Here is a 19706-nt window from a genome sequence, read left to right on the forward strand (position 1 = left end):
AACTGTCTCATTTGCTCTTTTGATTTATGGTAAACACTGTTTAGCCTATCTGGTCAAACTGTACTCGCATCTTCAACAAATCAGGCTAAAAAGTATTTCAAATTACACAGTGAACAGTTTATTGCACCTTAGATAAGAAACGGTAATAGCAACAGTTACATTTGGAAGACGAAATATATATGTTTAACAGTATATGATTGATTGAAACAGTTTGAAAGTACCTTTCGAGTTAACAACTTTGACCGTCGTATCATGTTACTCAATGCACATGTTCTGATGTAAACATTGCATCGAACATATTTCGTGAGATCTATTATACCCATGAAAAAGGCAAGAGCTCGATCTACGCTACGTGTTCATCCTCTTGGGTCGCGTTACCGTAGCGTTTCTGCCTGTTGTTAGCTTGCACAAGGCTATACACCACGTGAGCCAACGAATGGTGACCTTGTTTCGAAGGTGCTTCCCCTAATACGAGATTGCCATCAGCCCCAAACACAGTTCCCAAAGCGGACATTGCTCGGTCTATTCCTGCTCTTCTAGCCGCTTCCTCTGTACAGCCAGTGAGGAAGTAAGTGCGAATTTTTCCGATGCCCTTCACCCAAGTCTCGTCTCGGTATTTAAACGTAAAGCCTCGGCCCTTTAGGACCTGATAAAGATCTTCTGGAACCTTAGAATCGAATCGTATGATAACGACCTTCAAGTATCTTCGTAATTACGGCAAGTGAGAAGCATACAGCAGACTGCACATTACATTTGGCTTGGGTTGCTTACCTGTATCGTTTCCGGCAGGCCTGTGCTGTCCATACGACTTGCCAGGTTTACTGCTCGACCCCAAATGTCGTACTGAGGTTTCTTAGCACCTATCACACCAGCAACAACCGGTCCGTACGCGATCCCTACCAAAAGCATAACTTTTAAACATGCAAATAAAACAACGTTTTCCACACGAACCTTTACGCTACCGAAAACAAAAGCGACAACACAGGAGCGCGAAATAACAGAACGATATCAATAAAAGAACTAAGGTAACAACCTATTCTGATTCTAAAATTTTGCGAAGAGTGGACGTTGATGTCGTCTATGACGCGTTTCAGTAGCAAAGCCAAATGAGCGAGCATGCACAGATGGCTGACGTCACGACGAGGAAGCGACTCGGGACTTGTGGAGAATCTGCCTGAGCGCCTTTTGAGGAAAAGGAACAAAATTATTCTTCAACAAAAGTGATTTGTATTTTTCAATATCAGGCATAAAAAGCGGTTCTACGGACACTGACTTAGAATCCATGGGCGTCTCTTTTTCTGGGGTGGCGTCGATCTGTTTGCAGCCTTGACCGCTTGCTTGCTGTGAGTCTTCCTTCGACACAGGATGAGGAGCTTTGTGAGGAGTGAGTCCGGATGCAGCCATGTAAGTGCTTCCGATTGTCTTTATTTTTTCCAGACAGAGAAACCGCTCTTGACTGATTAACTACATGTAATTGATCACAAGTTAATTTGAATCCACGTTTTTAGCAACCGATATGCTGTCGTAGTTTCATAATAGCTCCACATACGTTATCAATGTCGAAGATGATCTCGTTAAGAAGTTTCAAACATTGCTCGCCCTGTTCAGTTTCCTCCATGCGAGAGAAGTAGTCCGAAAAGTTTACGATCGACGCAAACATAATTCCGGCGCACGAGTGCGCTTGTGAGTACAACTCCTTGGAAAGAAAAAGCTCAACGTAAAATGGTCATTGATCATTGCCAATCGTCGCTACAACCCCACCAGCATGCAAACCTTTTTTTCTCAATATCCTGATATATTACTAACCTCGTGTCTTTTGTGCTTGCCCAAGAAGTGACGTGCTACATGTTCAGGCAAGATGTTACGTAACAACTGGTAGTTGTGACCTTGAAGACTCTTCATGCCTGACACTTCTTCTTTTGCCTTATTATAAACACAGAGACAGCCGTTGTACAATTATGTCGGTTAGACATGAAATCTTGCCGGGAAGCGTTTCAAGATGTTGCAATAAAATATCAGGAAAACACAAAGAAAAAGCAACCAAAAGCCTATAGATGAGAATATTCAGAAAAGCTTGAAAACCGCGTCATTCTGACCTGAATCTTTCGAAGAAAGTCGAGTTTGGTTGTGTATTCCACGCGCCTCCCTTGATAGTAAAGTATGCCGGCAAACATGTATAGGAAGACCAACTCAATAACAGTTCGAAGCCATAAATTGTTTGTATCTCTGTGAACAGTTTTCCATAAACAAAAGTATGTTTGCCGAAACGCTTATAGATTCAATCGCATAATTTGAAAACTTTTCATACACTTTGTAAAGCTGTATGTGAAGATTGCCGTTACGGATATTAAACAGCTTTGTTTGGAAAGACTTTGCTGAATGTAGTGTGCTTAACAGTAAATCAACAAGACATGTAAATAGTTAACAGATGATGACAATATTACGATCCAAGAAATATGTTAAATAGCTTGGTTCTTCCGCGAGCAAAAATGTAAAACATTCGCCACAGAGTTGAGCAAAGATATCATTGTTTATAAAAATATAGAAATCACAGTTTGAGAACTAAACTCACGCGCAAGGGTCTTCTTGCAGGAGAACTTTCTTCTCGTGGTTAACGAATAAGAACATGAAGTTGCTCGCCATTAACACCGCGTAGGTGATACACACCAGCAGAAGTGTGATCAACTTGAGCAGGTTGTGGACTCTCAAGAAAACAGCACAGGAAACGACAGCCATGACACCGTTTAAATAAAAGAACTAGAAAACACCAAACAGCCAACATTAATTTGCATTTCCAACGCAAAATATCTATTACAGAGAGGTGGAAACATTATGTATGTTTGGTGAATAGATTGTGCATTGCCATAGAAACTTTGTGACCTTTCTTAATCTGTTAAAGATCTTCCTTGTCAACGTACCGAAGGGTAATTGCAAGCCGCATTTCCGGGCAAACTGTAGTAGCTGATTTGTGACGTAACTGATACGTCATCTTGAACGCAAGTCACGTTTCGAACAGTGAAATGAGATGGGGATTGCGCACTTTTGGCACAAGCCGCCTGACCAACAGAAAAAAAGAAAACTATTTTAATATTAAAACAATAAAACACTCATCTATACAAACAAGAGTCTTGAACATTTGAGCACCATATAATTGGCCTTTTGAAAGCGAAGCAAACAAAACAAATCTTTATTATTGTTACGTAGTAATACCATTGAAGCGACGGCTGAGCCGAGGTTAATAACGACGACGATAACCATTATACTGTAGCGCAGGAGCTGAGTTTCGTGGATATAGAGACTCATAGCTCGGAGGATTCGTGGCAGCTTTGCGTATTCTTCAGCAACCGTCAACAGTCCGAGGATTGCGAAAATGAAAAGGTTAACGCCCACCAAATAATAACTGGAAAAAATATCACTTTTCTGCTCTTTAATTCTCATATTTTGTAGGTTTAACAAATATAATGCACAATAACGCAAGAAAACAGAGAAAAACCAATACCGATAAATCGTGTAATAAAGTGCACATAAGATGAAAGTATACTTTACTTACACTGTGGGCGGCACCAGAAATTGCACGATTAAAATGGAGATCATAATAATAAAAGCTAGAAGGAGGTTGGATTTGAAGACTTCGTCGCGTAGAATAGAGTACTGACGTTCCAAACGATCTTCCCGAAATTTAACCGTGACATCTAACAAACGTAGCCACGTTGCTGATACAATGTTCATAATTCTTTGAAAACCCTTTACTTTTTATTACGTTACGTTACGTTACTTTTTATTACGTTACAAAACTCACCATTAATATGCTTCTGACGTAGCATGTTTCCACTATGTGAAATAATGTCTTGTTCGAGCCTTGCATTTATTTCGTCATAATCGTTTCGTCGAGAGGGCGCTATTGTTAACTTACGAGGCAGCAAGGAAAATGAAGAACGGATCTGATTTGCCTAGAAAAACGTAAAGACAACTCTGAAGTGATAATAATCATTGTAATGATGATAACCAATGAGTCTGCAGTTGCAATTTGGTATTACTGTGTGTTCATTACTGGTTTAAAATCTCATTTACTCTGACCTTAGCCTTATTTCTATGCATGTTTGGTGTGTGCAAAATGTTTTCGAATGGCATTTCGGGTCTCCAGCCGCTGTCGGACAAAAACAATCGTTTCGGCCGCCGTCGGTGGCCTTTCGAGGGGCCGACTTCGCTCGAAACTTCCGATACTTCGACTACTGGAGTGGGACAGTTTAAACGGTTTGGAAGTGGCGTGCTACGACCTGATGCAGATATTGGGGTAAAGACATCACTGTCGTTGTAGAGATCAGACTCGCTGTATGGTTCTTCTACGGATTTGGTTGCACTGATTCGATCTATACAAATATTTCGTAAAAGTACTGTGCAAGTGTGCATATAGTTTATTGCATCATTTACTAATCTTTTAAAATTCGAAAGGTTAGTTTAAGAGACAAGTAACGAACACTCTTTCATGCTTTGACAAATAGCCTGATGTAACGACCTAAATTCAAATTTTAACAAACAAAGTGAATTCTTACTTGTCGTGGTACAATCATTTTTTACGCGATTTTTTTCAAAAACGGTGACAGTATCTTTCATAGTTTTAGCAGCCAACCATCGTCGAAACCGGTCAGCCGGGGATGGTTTGGAAACTGATTCCAGGATCGTTGATGTTTTGTTGTTTTCATCGAAATGAGCTTGGTAATGACCTGATTAAAAAACGATTTTGTTGTAAATTTTGATAAGCATTTTTTCGTAATACTCAAGTTTATAGTGGACTAAAATGCTTTCCATTTGTCTTTTTGTTAAACTTGATTTACAGAAGCGCCATCTTAATCGCACTTTTCAGCCTTAAGACACAATTATTTCACAAACAATTGATTTTCTAGAATAACACAACTTATCAAACAAAAAAATTATCTGGTTACTATAAAGTTGTTACTGGAGGTGAAATTGCTATTCTGTTATTTGACGATTGAATTTGGTTTCCTTTTCATCGCCATAACACAAAAATAAAATACAAATAATCACCATTTCCACGAAGAGTGCAGACGTAATTGGGATGAGTGACATCACTACCATTGTCTGTTTGTGACTTCACAGCTACGTCATGTGGCGATGCAGTAAAAAAGTCGTTCTGTGTTACATGTTTGTGGATTTTAGAATATGGATTATTACAACGTATTTAAATAAAATAGTTATTTGTCTTAGATTCTTAAGACATTAAATCCTTAATCCATAAAAATAAATATGATGTATGCCATGATTATGCTTCTATGCGATAAAGTTTCATTCTTTAGTTAGCAAGTAGGCTTACAAGTAACAAGGGCAACAAGCAGTAATTCAAATTCAAAATACCTTTTACAAAGGCCAACGCGCTCAACATAATATTTCAAAATAAGTTAGTGACAAAACCTTTACTTTGCACCATGACATCACTGGACTGAAAACTTAACTCACCGTGCTATTGCTTGGGTGAAGTAAATCACGATTAGAAGCTGTTTTGGGGCCGGTTCTTGCAGAAATCGGTCTCGATATTTCGTAATCAGCAGTCGAAATCTCTTCAGATCGTCTCGCACTGGTGACCCCGACGCTTGAAAATCTCTTAATACGATCAACAATCAAATACGTCGTAACGTTCTTCTCTTTCAGATACTGATTACGGGTGCTGCCCAAACCGGGTTCAACCTTGACACGAAAACAGTTTTTATGACGTTAAATATACCAATAACTACACCTATTATGACTTTCTGTAACGTTGAAAATTATTTCACTGCACTTATCCCAAAATAAAAATGTCTATGTAATGATTAATTACTTCAGCAATCATGTAAAAGTCATTAATTTGGCGTTAATTTAGTAACTGGATATATAATAGGAGTTAAAGTTCTTCTACACGTCACTGAGCATATCCATTTTTACCTCATAGTCGCTGCCTAGACACCTATAAGTGGCATCTGTGATGTGTACCCTTCCTGGTATTCCGCCTGCTTCCATGTGATTGGCCAGATCCACGTCGCTTGACCATATGTCAAATTGCCATTTGTGGTGGCCTATGACACCGCACAAAACTGAACCCGTATGAATGCCTGTCGTTTTAACATAGATCACTGTTTTCAAGGTGATAAAACACTAATAAAAAACCTCATTTTACAATATGTGACATCTTTAATGAGCTACCATGGCTGGTGCAGGTGGCAATTTAAAAATAAAATGCAATAGCTCCTGCGTAAGCAAAGAAGTGTTTCGAAGGGCTTGTTTGAACTAGAATGATCGTTGCCAAAGACAAGTTTCAATGCTTGATTTCACATTCATGAAATCAATCATAAGCAAATTAAAAACTGCCCACCTATTCTCATATCGATGTTCCTGTTATAAAGTGATCTGACATGTCTAATACTGTCAATCATTTCTAAAGCCATTTCGACGCACGAATGGGCGTGATCGGAGCGCGGTTCGGGCAGTCCGGCAACGCAGTAGTAGCAGTCTCCGAGTATCTTGATGCGAAGGCAGTTATGTCGTTGTGCCGACCTGAAATCAGTGGATTTCAGTGGAGTCAAAATCAATCAAAATTGGGCTTCATGAATCAAAGAGTCGGCTTAAACCGAAATGTGTCAACACATGGGCCCAAAAGGCTTCTCCACTTCACGAATACATACATGACGAGGTCAGGAGCGTAACTCACCCATCAAACCGAGCGAACAATTCGTTCAATGTCGAAACAAGTTCTTGTGGAGACAGTACGGTCGAAAGTTCTGTAAATCCTTTCACGTCGGCGAATAGAATGCTAATGTATAAGACGATAAGTAACAAACACATGGTTAAAGCTAACAATAGTTGGTGCAAAACTATATCCAACAGTATACAAATGATGCAGAGTTAACATGTTTACCTTACGTTGTCGTATTTTTGTATATAAATTCGATTATTTCGACTTCGTCTAAGATTTGACACGAAGCCTCCGGCTCGATAGACCTGAGACGAACTTGCATCGTCGCTGGAAATGTCGTTAATCATTTGCAGAGCGATAAAGCGCGGAATTACAGAAAGTATAAGTCGTTCCTATAACGTAACGTCATCATTGATTAGTCATAGTCGTTGAGGATATAGAGAATTAACCCACATAAAAAAGTTACAACAGAGTTCGACAAAAAACCGATGTTTACTAGATTAGTTGCCCAGCGACTAACACTGTTTTCTATTTGTGATGACTTAGCCATTAAACTATCGTCGTCCAAACAACGATTGTTGAAGTGTCGATCAAGTCTGTTAACGTCACACATACTAACCTGGTTGTGATTTTCCCGTTCGAGACGAATCCGAGCCTGAATGCATTGTCGGGTTTCGGCGAAGGTGTCCCTTCTTGACCTGTCCATCAAAAAACTGGTCCATACCCCTATCACGTGGATACACAGCATGATCAATATCAGAGCCGCCAGTTGACTGCCGAGCATTGATGTGTCAGAATAGTCATTTGTTACGTCACTAGTGTTCGTTCTTCCGCTTACTGGATCTTCGGCGGATACACTCCGCGCAACAAGTTTAACGGAAGCGGATATGTCATTTCCGTTTGGTAGTGACGTTTCCGTGGGGCCATCGGCGTACCGGCTTGATGACTTAGTTGGTGACGTCGAGTTGAGTTCAAGGGTCACGGCACGGCTGATGATGTGAGCAATTGTCGTTACGATTGAGCAGAGGGCAGCCTGCGGTTATTGTTCAAGTATTGAAATATTTTTCCAATAATAACCTTAAAATATTACACCTGTATCTACAGCGCTCTCTCATACGAACCCAGGCCAGTGGCAAAGTCAGCATTGTGTAAGTTGTGTAGACGATAAATATCAAGTAGGCGATGCCTTCGCTCAAATGGGCAACGCTTGAGCGTTCCGCTTGTGACGTAACAAAAACAGCAGCTTGATCGTAACCGGTCATGCATAACCATATAATAATACCATAAACTCTGTAAAACATTTTAAGCTTGGTTTAGATAAAGTTTATGCGGTATCATTACAGTAGCCATCTACATAAGTAAAACCATAAATTGTTGCATCTATCGACGTTTAAATCGCTGGGAACATGAGAAAGGATAAAGTTCAATGAATGTTTCGACAAAATGCACTTGGGTTTTACGTATACGATATGCCCAGAAGCAATATTCAGTTTCGGTGATTGTATAACAAGGGAACAAACAAGATCTTGTTATTATTATGCCTAAGGAAAATTGTCAGCATACCAGGTTACGCAAAGAACATGCCACAACCTACCTGAGGTAAATATAAGACTTCTTGTTGTAAGAAGAAGTTGTAAAAATAATAGCAAAGACGACAAATAGATAAATTAAAGTCGGAATCCCGTACATGAGGCCAGCCCCCAACGACAAGCGACCAACGGAGGCAGTGAGTACAAGTATAAAAGCCTAAACATGAGTCTTTATTAAGCGAATCGTCCAAAAGAAGATGTAAGTTATAGACGAAATAAAAGACCGAGCGGTGCAAAGAAATCGGTGTTTGATTTGTTTTTTACGATCATACACTTACTTTTATCATAATGGAAATGCACGTAAAGGAGATTTGCAAACTCTTTTTTTCGCCCAAGAAATACCGGTGGTAAAGTTCGTCGAGCGCCTTTGGCTTGAATTCGTTGAAAAGTGTCGGAAAAATTATTCCCCTCGATATTCTTCCAAGTCTATGGTGACGGCAATAAAGGTAACGGCTCAATAAGGTAATTTAATGTTTTATAACTTTGACCCCCAGCAACAGACGTAACATTAAATCGTGTAGTAAAATGATTTCAAGTTAGAATTGCATCTGTAAATGTAGGCCGAAGGTGAATTTCCTTTCTTCGCGCTTCTCCCCGTTTGCTACACTCCTGCATGCTTTTGTTAACTAGGTAATTATGCTCGACTTACTTGTGTTGCTTTTCGTCGTTCGCTTCGTCACTTAATGGAAATTTAGACCAAGTGTTGTCATTGGAAGACTCAAGTTTGGGGGAAACTCTTACCCGCGCGTCCACTGACAGGGTATTGGGACTCTGCTGGGCAGGCACTGGATGACCCGGGGATGGCGAATCCGTTTCTGTCTTCCGGCGTCGAAAAATGTCTCTAAATATTTGCTTTTGTTTAATATCGAGACCAAGTTTAACATCGGACCAAACCAAGAAATGCAAACGTCAATCGATCCTCAACTGACTTTAACGAAGTCATGTAGTCTAGTTCAGCCATTCAATGAAACTGACGCATTTCCAGTGTACAAAGTTACAGTACCTGTTTACTTTCTTATGTGTGTCGGAATGCACCGCAACTTTCTCCGGTTCAAGTGCTGGGAGAATTTGTTGACTGGTGGCTAGTAGGCGCATCTATACGTTAAAAGAAATTTTTTTTTATTAAATCGAACTTCAAATCCGATCTCTCGGTGCAGGAGTTTAAAACCAGCACAAAGCAAGCTGGGCGTGTTAAGATTACCGCGTTCTGCCATCTGTTTGGGCTCTGGTTTTCCGAAGCTTTTATCATGCTTTTAAATCTATTTCTATTGATGCTCTGTCTCTTCTGCTTATATTCATCAGCGTTTGCCGTGGAAGAATGAATGCTTTCGTGGATCCCTTTTTCAACGTTCTTGCTTCCATCCTCTGGCGGTGTTGGGGTGGTGTTCTCCGATGGTTTGGAGTTCTCAAACGTTTCAGAGCCTACGCCGCTGTCCGCGCCGCTCCGTTGATGTTGATCTGAAGAGGAGCGACTACCATCATCCACACTTGATCTTTCCGCGTAAAATTGGAGCCCACCTTCACTGGAAGTTTGAAAATCGTCTTTTTTCGGAATCTGTGAAGATCTTTTGATCGGAAGGTTAACGGAGGAATATTTTCTTGCTGTTTCTGTTATGTCAGTAAGCTCGATCGAGGCCGGTTCTTGATGTTCGGAATCCTCCGGCACCGAACTCTCTTCCATATCTAAATAAAATTACACCATAATCGGGGACTTGCAAGTTATTACGAACGTTTTCAAATGCAAATATGAATATGAATTTAATGTCTTCGAATATGAATTAAAATCTTCCACTATTTAATACTTAGGCGGAAGAACGATAGAAATCGCCATGCACAGAGAACCAATAAAACGGCTAACATATTTATTCAACGTTAATCTGTGGTTCCGCTTAAGAACACATTAAACATTGTAAAGTTATGACATGTCAATGCTGTTTGCTGACGTATATACACAACACCGCTATACAATTACTTTACCAAAATCTCTGCAGAAATATAAGTGATATATGCTCGGGCAAACTGCTGCAAACTTGCAAAAACAAAAAAAATTAGACACTAAATTTGAGCACAGGAACACATTAATATGCCTGTACACAAGCATAATTCCACTAGGCTGGTGATGGCAGTGCAACAATTAAGATTTGTTGGTAATTCGGACTTGGTTGAAGAATTTAAAGATTTTGGACTAGCTCAAGTGAATAAACTTGAAGAATTTTCTTAATCATTTTAGTTCGAATTTTCGTTACAGATTTTTGATCATTCGTAGGGATACTGGTATTCTTGTTAAAGCAACAGGTTGAAAGCGGAACACACACCATAATTTCCAAGCTAAAATTGAAATATAACAGTAGCTGGCGTTTATCACACGGAAAGTGTTACGAAAGACAAGCGTTCGATTCCTTGTCCAAAACGGATATTGTATTACTTCTGCTTATCAGTATCACATGCTAACGTTTGCCAATTGCTTTTAAATTTTACCAGTTAATTTCACGGGTTGCAAATTGTTTATCAGTTAAATTTGTAAGTTGTTCATGTTTCGTATCATCTAAGCCGAATCACTTACTAAGCAACTTCCATACATTAGGTGATAATTGTCTAAGGTGCTTTATTGTGCGCTAAAAAAAACTAATCAATAACCATTCCCTACACCCAAACTTTAGAAATGCTGCGTAACAGTAAATGAAAATTACCTGCACCGAGCAAAGACAGGAAACTCTCTCCATTGCCATTTCGCTTTTGTTCATTGTAGAAAAATCGAGATAACATGATGTCATTAACACTTGGGTGTCATACACAAAACTATTACGCCTACCTACAAATGCGTGGCAGTGAAATATTACTTATGCATAATATGCCTAAAATGCTTCGTACAGTATAGCCTGTATACAGATACAAAACTGTTAGAAGCTTGTGGCACTCACATCTAGGTCTAAGTGAGAATTTCTGCTGACATGAAGAAACAGGCTATTCTGTGTTTAAAAGCTGCTTCCGAAAACTATCACTTATTAGAAGTACCTAGAATTACCCTCTAACTGATACCTTTCAACAAAAGCCGTAGGCTCATATAAATATTATCACTTATCAGTGCAACGGTAGTACATCCTACTGACAAATGTTAGCAATAGCATGACGTCACAATAGCAACTAACTCGCCAAGCGCTCGGAATATTGGTTAGGTAGAAGTTTAGGCGAACAGCGTATCTGAGTCAGTATTTGAAATAAATTGACGCTAGATACGCCCATATCTCTAAGGTTAAATATTTGTGGAGCAATAAAACGCTCCGAACTTTATCTGGAAGCACAGCCAAGCATTCCGAGTACAGCAGTGCTTTCTTTCGGAATACAATCAATTCGAATATCATTAAATTTGACTGTTTATCTGCTGCATGTCACTGTAACAAAATGCTATACAAATAATTAAACGATGACGACGAACACTTGTGTTGCATGCCACAATGGCTGAGTAATGGGTAGAGAAGAAATTTACCTGGTTATTTACAGTTTTCTATCTCTACGGAAATACGCTTGTTAGTCGCCGATATCTGGTAAGCTGTCAGGTCTATTTTTGTCTATTCTTTCTTAACAATTACGTACAGCAAAGAAGCAATAAGCTGACGTCCAAATATTTCACTAATAAAAGGTGCTGAAAGTTAAATCTGCGGTTACAGGCGAGTTTGAGCTGTATTCGTGCTTTTCATTGGAGGTATATTCTCCTTTTAGGCCAAAGTGAGTTATGCGATAAAATTCCCAATTTCACAACTTTTTACAACTATTTGACCAACTGCGCAAAACATTGCCCTCTCTTTTTGAACACAACTTTGTAGATATATTTTATATAGTTGTCTGTTATGTAGAAATTAGAACATTTTATGAATTACTAGCAGACATCGAGCGACAGCAAATTCAAATTCAGAAACTTTCATTTTATTGCTTCTGTAACAGCCATGATTCACCAAGTGCTTCTAAATGAGACAAGCATAAATGGTTTGTGCGTTTAGTTTACTTTGTTTTTCGAAATCGTATCTTAATTGTGGTCATTATTTTACCTGGAAAGGAGGAGAAAATTCCAAACGGTTCAAAAAACGTTTATGTTTCAAGTAATAACAAGTACATTTCATTAAAAAATCTATAACAAACGTTTCTTACAGCAAATGTGCCTCTTGGCCTGCTGTATTGAAATTTTATTTACACATAAAAATGAAATTATATGCTGTAAGACGGGATTAATTGATTCGGTTATGTGCGGTTATCATTGACAGTTAATGAAAGAGATGATTCCGTCACTTCGGACGACAATCGGAAAACGACTCTAAGTATGTAGTTAGGTCAACGCAAAGGGAAACCAAATGTTGTATGAACAAACCACAACTTTAGATTCAGTTCTAAGGTTGGTATGACAACAACAGGTTTTAAAGTTGAACATTCCGATAACGAATGCAATCGACGGGTCAATTGACCGGTATTGACTATAAATTAGGTACCCATTGTGCAGCATTTTCTTATTATTATTCTTAACTTATATGACTACATTCGTGAAAGCGATATATTGCGTCGATTAAATATACTTTCAAAAACAGCTTGAATTCGTCCGCTTCCTCGACCGTTACTAACAAAAATTACCGTCACAATAGCTGTCATGATGCATAGCCTACATGGCACAGTGTAATATATTGCTTCAGCCTATACTTTGAAAAATGCATGAAATTAGTAACTGCTCCCGGCTGCTAAGATTCGGTTCCATCAATCAAATCTCTATGCGTACTTAATGTTCTATCAGCTCGATTTGAGGTTTTTTCTCGAAATGCTTTTTGTCTTTATGCAATATTTATCGCAGTAATGCCAATGTTTTCGAAAACGGGTTTACCCTAACTCTTTCTGACGTCACGCTTAACTGATAATAGTTTGCGTATTGCATCGTTAATGTTGTAAATTATTTTAAAAGAGTAACAAGGAGTGCCAATACCATATATATTTTATAAAACTACACATCTCCATTCAAAACGGATAACATTATTTATTTTGTGCTAAATAATTTGTTCACGTAATTTCAAAGCAAACGAAGCTACCAGTAAAAATCCAATGAATAAAAGTAATATGTCCAAGTAACTTATACTTAATTCGTGATTGGTGGCAAGTATTTTTCCAATTAAGAAATTTTGTTTATTCCATTTAATTGGAACCCAAAATACTTAACTTCTATTAGTCGGAAGTTGGATTTCATGGAAGCAAGGGGTGCGACAACACATCTAAAGTTATCTAGACATGTGAGGAAAAAAAAGGCTGAGAACTCTTAGTCTAAACGAAGACCGTGCCATAGACACAATACGCTTTAACTTTTCCCCTCCATGCCACCAAGGAGTGCGTGTGTATAATGTACATGCGTACCAACGCGTTAACACGCGTTCTCGCGTGCCAAAATGTGCACACAAACGCCTGATTAGAAATGATAGCAAATCACAGTCAAATATCATCCTGCCTTGATGGTCGAAATAAATCGATATATCACTTACCATTGATCGCTAAACCGTGATAATGACGTCATAAATAGATTTAATTTTCTCCTTTGGTGCCCGGTTTGATAAATCAAGATTCCGGATGCGATTGGGAATGTTGACAAAAGTGCAACTGCCTCAGTCCCTTTTCCTATAGCTTGTTTCAGTGCCTTTGATAAAGCATATTGTATTTAATTTCATAGAAAAGGGTTTCAAAACTCTGGAATTAAGAAAAAGTGTTCCTTACCTTTTGTTACTGTACGGTGTGAATTACGGTCCAAAAAAATGAAGTTCAGATTATGTCCCATTTCATCATATCGGTGTACTGGTACAAGGCACGTTAATCCGTATTTCTATATTTTATTACTGTAACAAAATTAAGCCGAAGTATTGAAATGTATAGATAAAAGTCATTTAAACAACGTTAACCCTGTTGCTCCCAACCTGCAAGCGGTTGGCGAAATTTTCCGCTGAAAGGAAGCCGAAAGCCCTATTTGATTAAGCTAAAACTTTTGAGATTGCCCAAAGTATACAAAAAACATGTGCAATTGAATTAAGCAAGCAGCTTTTGTTCTGAATCCAGAAAAATACAATTTTCTCTGCCTTAGTAAGCAACAAAAGCAATAACATGGCCTGGCATCAGCTGAGAGACTTTCCAAAACAATCAACGAAGCGTAGATGATTGCTTAAATAACAACCTATAGTTAATTGCTTTCTTCTTCACTTGAAGTCTTCGTATTGTTATTCCATGGCATGCGTCACAGAGAAATCAATTTGTTGCTCAAATCGACAAAACGTTAAGCTGTGTATATGATATTTTTTTGAATATTCGCCGCTTTTATCATTCTTTCATTCTAAATACTTTTTAACACTTTAGCGAGAAATTATTTTGATATCTTTGCATTGCCCTATCAGTAAATCAACCACTTTTTATAAATAGTTGAATTTTGATAACGTTTTCTGTATAAGACAAAGTCCTAATACCATAATGTCTTTCTGGCGACCCGTTCCATCTTTGTTGGTGACAACAAATAGATCTCGACGCCACATACGAAGTTGACCATTCATTTTTCAAGTTTGTGATTTATTGCTTGATTTATTCTTGGACGGGTAAACCGAACTGGACAAATATTGATCTACTCTTAAGGGATCCGATATCTATCCAAGATTAGTCAAAGTTATTAATTACCCTCTTGCTGTCCCGTCGGCCCATTAAGCACACACCATCTTTGTCTGTCGGCATATTAAGGAAAATTAATGGACAAATATTTTGCTGTCAAGCGCATATTCAAGAAAATTCTTAAGAAAACTTTACAACAAGTCAGCAATCCGTAAGAAAACCCTGGAAACTGAAACCAACACACGATGTGATGTGGCGCAAGTTGAGTTCGCTTGAACAGCGCGCTGATAAAAGCGAGTTACATTTCTTGCATCCTGTAATCCATGTAATGATAAAAACGCAAGAAATCCACAGGTTGGATATATAGCTTCAGCAGCAGCTACACATAGGCCTATGTTATTAATCGTGGAGACAATAAATTTTTAGCACACGCTTCAGGAAAAGAAAATTTGTAAGGAACTTATAAAAGTACAAACGAAAACCCTTAAATTCGCTTTTGCTTTTATGTAATGTTTGATATCTCCTGGTGGGTTGCTTCAACCTCTTTTACATCGCCTATTGCATGCTTCTGAAGTTATAGTTTCATTTAATTTCGTTTAAATATTACGATTTATTTCTAGTTACTAAAGTTACGTCAGTATATATACTAAACTCGTAATTGCGCTCAATCTTGGTCTGTTAAACACACAGATCCATGTACTACAAAACTTTGAATTTGCTTTGTCACCATTTGCATCTTTCAGTCATTTCGATATGATGCTTTGGTTAAAATGGAATTTCTTTACCAACTGATTGTGAAGTTTTGCTTAGAACTGTTAAACTGAGTTGCGCGATATGGAAGATGTTATTACTTAGGTTCAGTGTTTCACTTTTATGAGAAAAGCGATTGAGTTTTGTCCAAACTTATATGATTCATTCAATTTGCTGTCAAACTTTACTATTATCATATTACGCTTACGTCTACATCAAACATTACCAGCTTAATAGGTATATTTAATAACTTTAGTCCGTTTAGTCAAAGTTATAATAATTCACGTTTCTTTTCCATGCATGCAACGTTTTTCCCAGTTCCCTCTGACTTTTAATACCTTAATACCAAATTAAAAATGAATCTAACGAGAGTTCCTGATAAAGTTTGTTCCTTGAGCGCAGAAAACTTTCACTTATTATCCTCAACAATGTATAAATCTGAACCACCACAGCTTTTCTGATGCTGACCGTTTTCGGTTAGTTTATTTGCCACCTACAGTTCTGAATGCCTGATTTTAAATCACGTAGTTCCATAAATAACGTCTATGTGCCACCGTCGTTTGACAAATATTCCGAAAAACGCTTAAACACGACAGCAGTATAGAATGATTGCCACCTATGCTGGTAAATCGACGTCTCAAATTGTCTATCGTCTTTTGTATTGGAACACTAAAGGAATCTATAGATATCTCACTGGTCTTCTTTCTTATGTTATTTGACTATTTCTCTTTGTAAACATCCCGACTTATTGTCTCTGTCCGTAACCACTCATTTAAGCATACGATACCGCGATTGTTTTGTTACGTCATGCTTCCTATCAGTGACGTTAGAGATTCATTGTAAAGTCACTAAAGCTAAGCTTAAGTCGTGGATTGAGTTGGCAAGATGTAATGAAAGCGATAAGGCAATATCCCAGACAAAATAATGGCACAATATACGAAAAGGTTCTCACAAATAGTGCAAATTTATAGGCCTATGAACATAGAAATAGTTTCATACGATAAATGGAACAATATATGGTCTTTCGATAGTGAAGATTACACCTTACGTTATTGTAATGACACTGCTCTAACGTGTGGATGAATTTTTCAGCAAAGCCAATCACAAAGCGAATAGATTATTTTTTGTAACAGTCTTTCTTCTTCTATGCTAGTGTGGGTTTTGTTGTGATCATTTGTATACGTCATTAGTGCCTCTTTTCGCCGAAAAAGAATTTATAACGCGTTTCTTTCAGCGGACGTGAGATACAAATTATGAAAAGAAACAATTAATGATAAAGTATGGATGATATAGGCTATACTTTCAGAAAGGCCTACATCAATATATCAATATCAATGTATCAATACCAACAGCAATTGGTTAGGTTGAACTTGACATTTCCCTAAGGAGCTAGTAGGTTATTACAAATTTTCGCTCAGAAGTAGCCTACTGCTGCTTCCCACCAGAACAATTCACTGCGGATATCCGGACAGATTAGTTTGAAGCGCAAGTCTGGCCAGGTGGATCTACTCTGTGGTATATCAATTATTTATCAACCTCATTTGCTCCCGTATGGTTCCAGAACAAATTTACCATGAAGCAAGCTTTAATTTCGTTAATATGGTGGCATATACAAGCTATCTCCACAAATAACCAATTGAGTATTCTAACTGGGTCTCTGGCTTGGCTGATACAGTACTTACGAAATACGGTACTTTTGAAAATAACTCAAGAACCATAAATGAGAATAGACTGAAAAATCGTATTCTATTAGTGAGGGTATATGACTACAACATATTAAAACCACAATACCTGACAACCCCCCAAAACATTTTTATAAAGAAATTAAAAATTTCAAAAAATGGGCCTTATTAGGAGCATAGGCTCCTAATAAGACCCACCAATTTTGTGAGTATTTTGATTCAAAACATAGTAATAGACAACATATAACATTATTAGAAATTTCACATTTTAAGTTGTACAAACATTTAAAAAGATTCCACTAGGCGCATCAAAGTAACTGCAACAATTTGCCAACTGATGACTGGAACCACTCTTGAAGTCTGGATAGCCAGTCTTGAAGTCAATTAGCCAAGCATCTTGTGTGGGCCTTATTAGGCGCATGTGGCATCCACGAAAAAAATGTCACATTTTTATCATCAGAAAAATTTTAGCAAAAAAAAGTGCATTATCCTTTTCAATACTAAGTTGGTTGTTACATGAAAACTTCAGCCGGCTGACAACAGTTCATTTAACCGGCCAAATTCTCAAATACTTTTTTTCTAAATTAACAAAACCACCTTAACTGCAAATATCAAATTTTTGTTGTGCTCTAGCGAATCGGTTGATCACGTGACAAGGATGAAATCTGGTAAACCATCATGAATTTATATTAGTTTTTATGTAGGGACAAAATCTTTCATTTATTTGCACGGGTTTGCGAAATATGAGCAATGGGCCTTATTAGGGACCGGGCCTTATTCGGTACAGGTACCTTATATATGATAGCACAAGTACGTATGATAGCAGTAGTACGTAATAGATACAATAATTTTAAATTTTAAGTGAATGGTGAACACTTAAATTGAAGTCAAGACGAATTTTGCACAAATAAACGCAGCTTACCGTCAGCATTCCACCACCCACGACATATCTTTATCATCATCATCATCAATTAAGTGACTTCTTCTGAAATCTTTGCTCCTCGATAGTAGCTTATATGGTGACCACGCAATTGCACACATGCGGGATTGCGCCCCTTCAAGATGCCACCCACAAAAGATTGCACTCACACGGAATCAGAAGCGTACCTAGGATTTTCGGTGTCCGGGCAACCGGGACAGAGGCAGTATTTGCTCTCCCATTATACCAAAATACTGTATATGAGAAAAACGAACATCGAACTATAATGAAATTTGCTCAATTCTCGCGTTTGTCTATCCCGTCGAAACTGTTCGAAGCTCTTAATTTTTCCTTTTTTTGTCCTCAACCCCAGGAAAAAGATTTTGATAACTTAGCGTATACTGTAGTTGCTTCAGTACACGTAGGTCTCGTCTGTGTTGTGTTCTTATCACACATAGCGACCCTATAAGTAGGTCATACTTGTTGGCCGTGGTTTCGCCGTTGGGGTTAATTGCAGGTCACAGCTGCAGTGATAAGTTTGACCAATCTTGAACAAGGTTGACACGATTATGAATGAAAGATACGTTCAACTAAAATGGTTTCTTCGATTTCAACTTGGAGTTTGTAGTCTATTGTTATAAATAAATTGAATAATTATGCAATCATTCATGCATACAATAAAATAATCGTTTTTTTATTTTGTGCATTGTAGTCAGATTTGTCGCATTCGGATAAATTATATTTTTTTGGTCAAATAAACCGACTATTTTTCATGCACGTACCAAATCATAAAGCCATAGATGTTAGATGATTACCTTTAAAAAGTAATTAAGATGTAGTTCAGTATAGCGTTATTCCCAACTTCAAGGCAACTGCTAAAACTGCTACATTAGCTTTGAAATAACATGAAAATTAATCAGGTTTAGACTTCAATAGACTTTACATTTATCAAGACTGGCAAACCACTGGGCATCACTTTAACGATATTGTAACTTTTGCATCCACAAATTGTACCCCTTCTATCGTTTTTGCCGTTTTTATTTATCATTATGCATTGCACGTTGTTCTGCATTTACCTCTTTATTACGTATCAAGGAATCGTTCGTAAAAATAAATGATGCTTGATTGATAACATTAACCGGGCAGTTTGTCATAAAGTGATGAAATTTTATTGTTTAATACCGATAGGAATAGATTCGAGATTGGCCATGCGTGGTATTCGTGTTCACACGAGCCCATATAGTTTTCCTTACAAACATTTCATTTGATGAATAAGTCAACATATAAAGTAAGCCTACATTTAAAAATGTCAACGTATTTTACAAAAGTAAGGTTTGTTAGCAAAACATTTTTCGTCTTTTATCATTATCGCCAGTCGTACTACACAAACCAAAGACGTTTACACAAATCTAAAAAAATAGATCGACAGAACGACAACTAAAATTAACCATATCTTTTCTAAACATTAC

At 37.9% G+C, this 19706-nt stretch overlaps 1 protein-coding gene across 3 annotated transcripts; it reads right to left on the reverse strand.

The window, feature by feature from the left end:
- Positions 1-65: 65 nt before the first annotated feature.
- Positions 66-18258, reverse strand: LOC143462794 (adenylate cyclase type 8-like). Of its 3 annotated transcripts, XM_076961093.1 has the most exons (30): positions 18241-18258; positions 14014-14132; positions 13785-13936; positions 9476-9957; positions 9278-9369; positions 8924-9115; positions 8553-8700; positions 8280-8431; positions 7807-7975; positions 7305-7718; positions 6908-7077; positions 6701-6802; positions 6365-6546; positions 5938-6104; positions 5476-5703; positions 5047-5152; positions 4554-4724; positions 4078-4370; positions 3800-3950; positions 3551-3692; positions 3211-3400; positions 2919-3056; positions 2573-2757; positions 2097-2226; positions 1807-1923; positions 1550-1696; positions 1274-1464; positions 1034-1182; positions 772-896; positions 66-667 (listed from the first exon to the last, which is right to left on the reverse strand). In XM_076961093.1, the coding sequence occupies exons 4-30, from the start codon at positions 9953-9955 to the stop codon at positions 344-346; spliced, it is 5055 nt and encodes a 1684-aa protein (XP_076817208.1). In that variant the 5' UTR covers positions 9956-9957; positions 13785-13936; positions 14014-14132; positions 18241-18258; the 3' UTR covers positions 66-343. The 3 variants fall into 3 exon arrangements, with proteins under 3 accessions (XP_076817208.1, XP_076817216.1, XP_076817200.1); XM_076961101.1 differs by lacking the exon at positions 18241-18258 and having other exon boundaries at positions 14014-14150; XM_076961085.1 differs by lacking the exons at positions 13785-13936; positions 14014-14132; positions 18241-18258 and adding an exon at positions 10965-11146.
- Positions 18259-19706: the final 1448 nt, after the last annotated feature.

Source organism: Clavelina lepadiformis, chromosome 1 (genome assembly GCF_947623445.1).
Source record: "Clavelina lepadiformis chromosome 1, kaClaLepa1.1, whole genome shotgun sequence".
Lineage (NCBI taxonomy): Eukaryota > Metazoa > Chordata > Ascidiacea > Aplousobranchia > Clavelinidae > Clavelina > Clavelina lepadiformis.

Excerpts from the sequence above, each read along its gene's own strand:
- LOC143462794 (XM_076961085.1), bottom strand. The coding sequence starts at position 11,040 with ATGTTATCTCGATTTTTCTACAATGAACAAAAGCGAAATGGCAATGGA. Across the intron at positions 3,057-3,210 it reads GCTCAGCCGTCGCTTCAATG|GCGGCTTGTGCCAAAAGTGC; the intron begins GTATTACTACGT and ends TCTGTTGGTCAG. Across the intron at positions 2,227-2,572 it reads CTGCAAGAAGACCCTTGCGC|AGATACAAACAATTTATGGC; the intron begins GTGAGTTTAGTT and ends AACTGTTCACAG.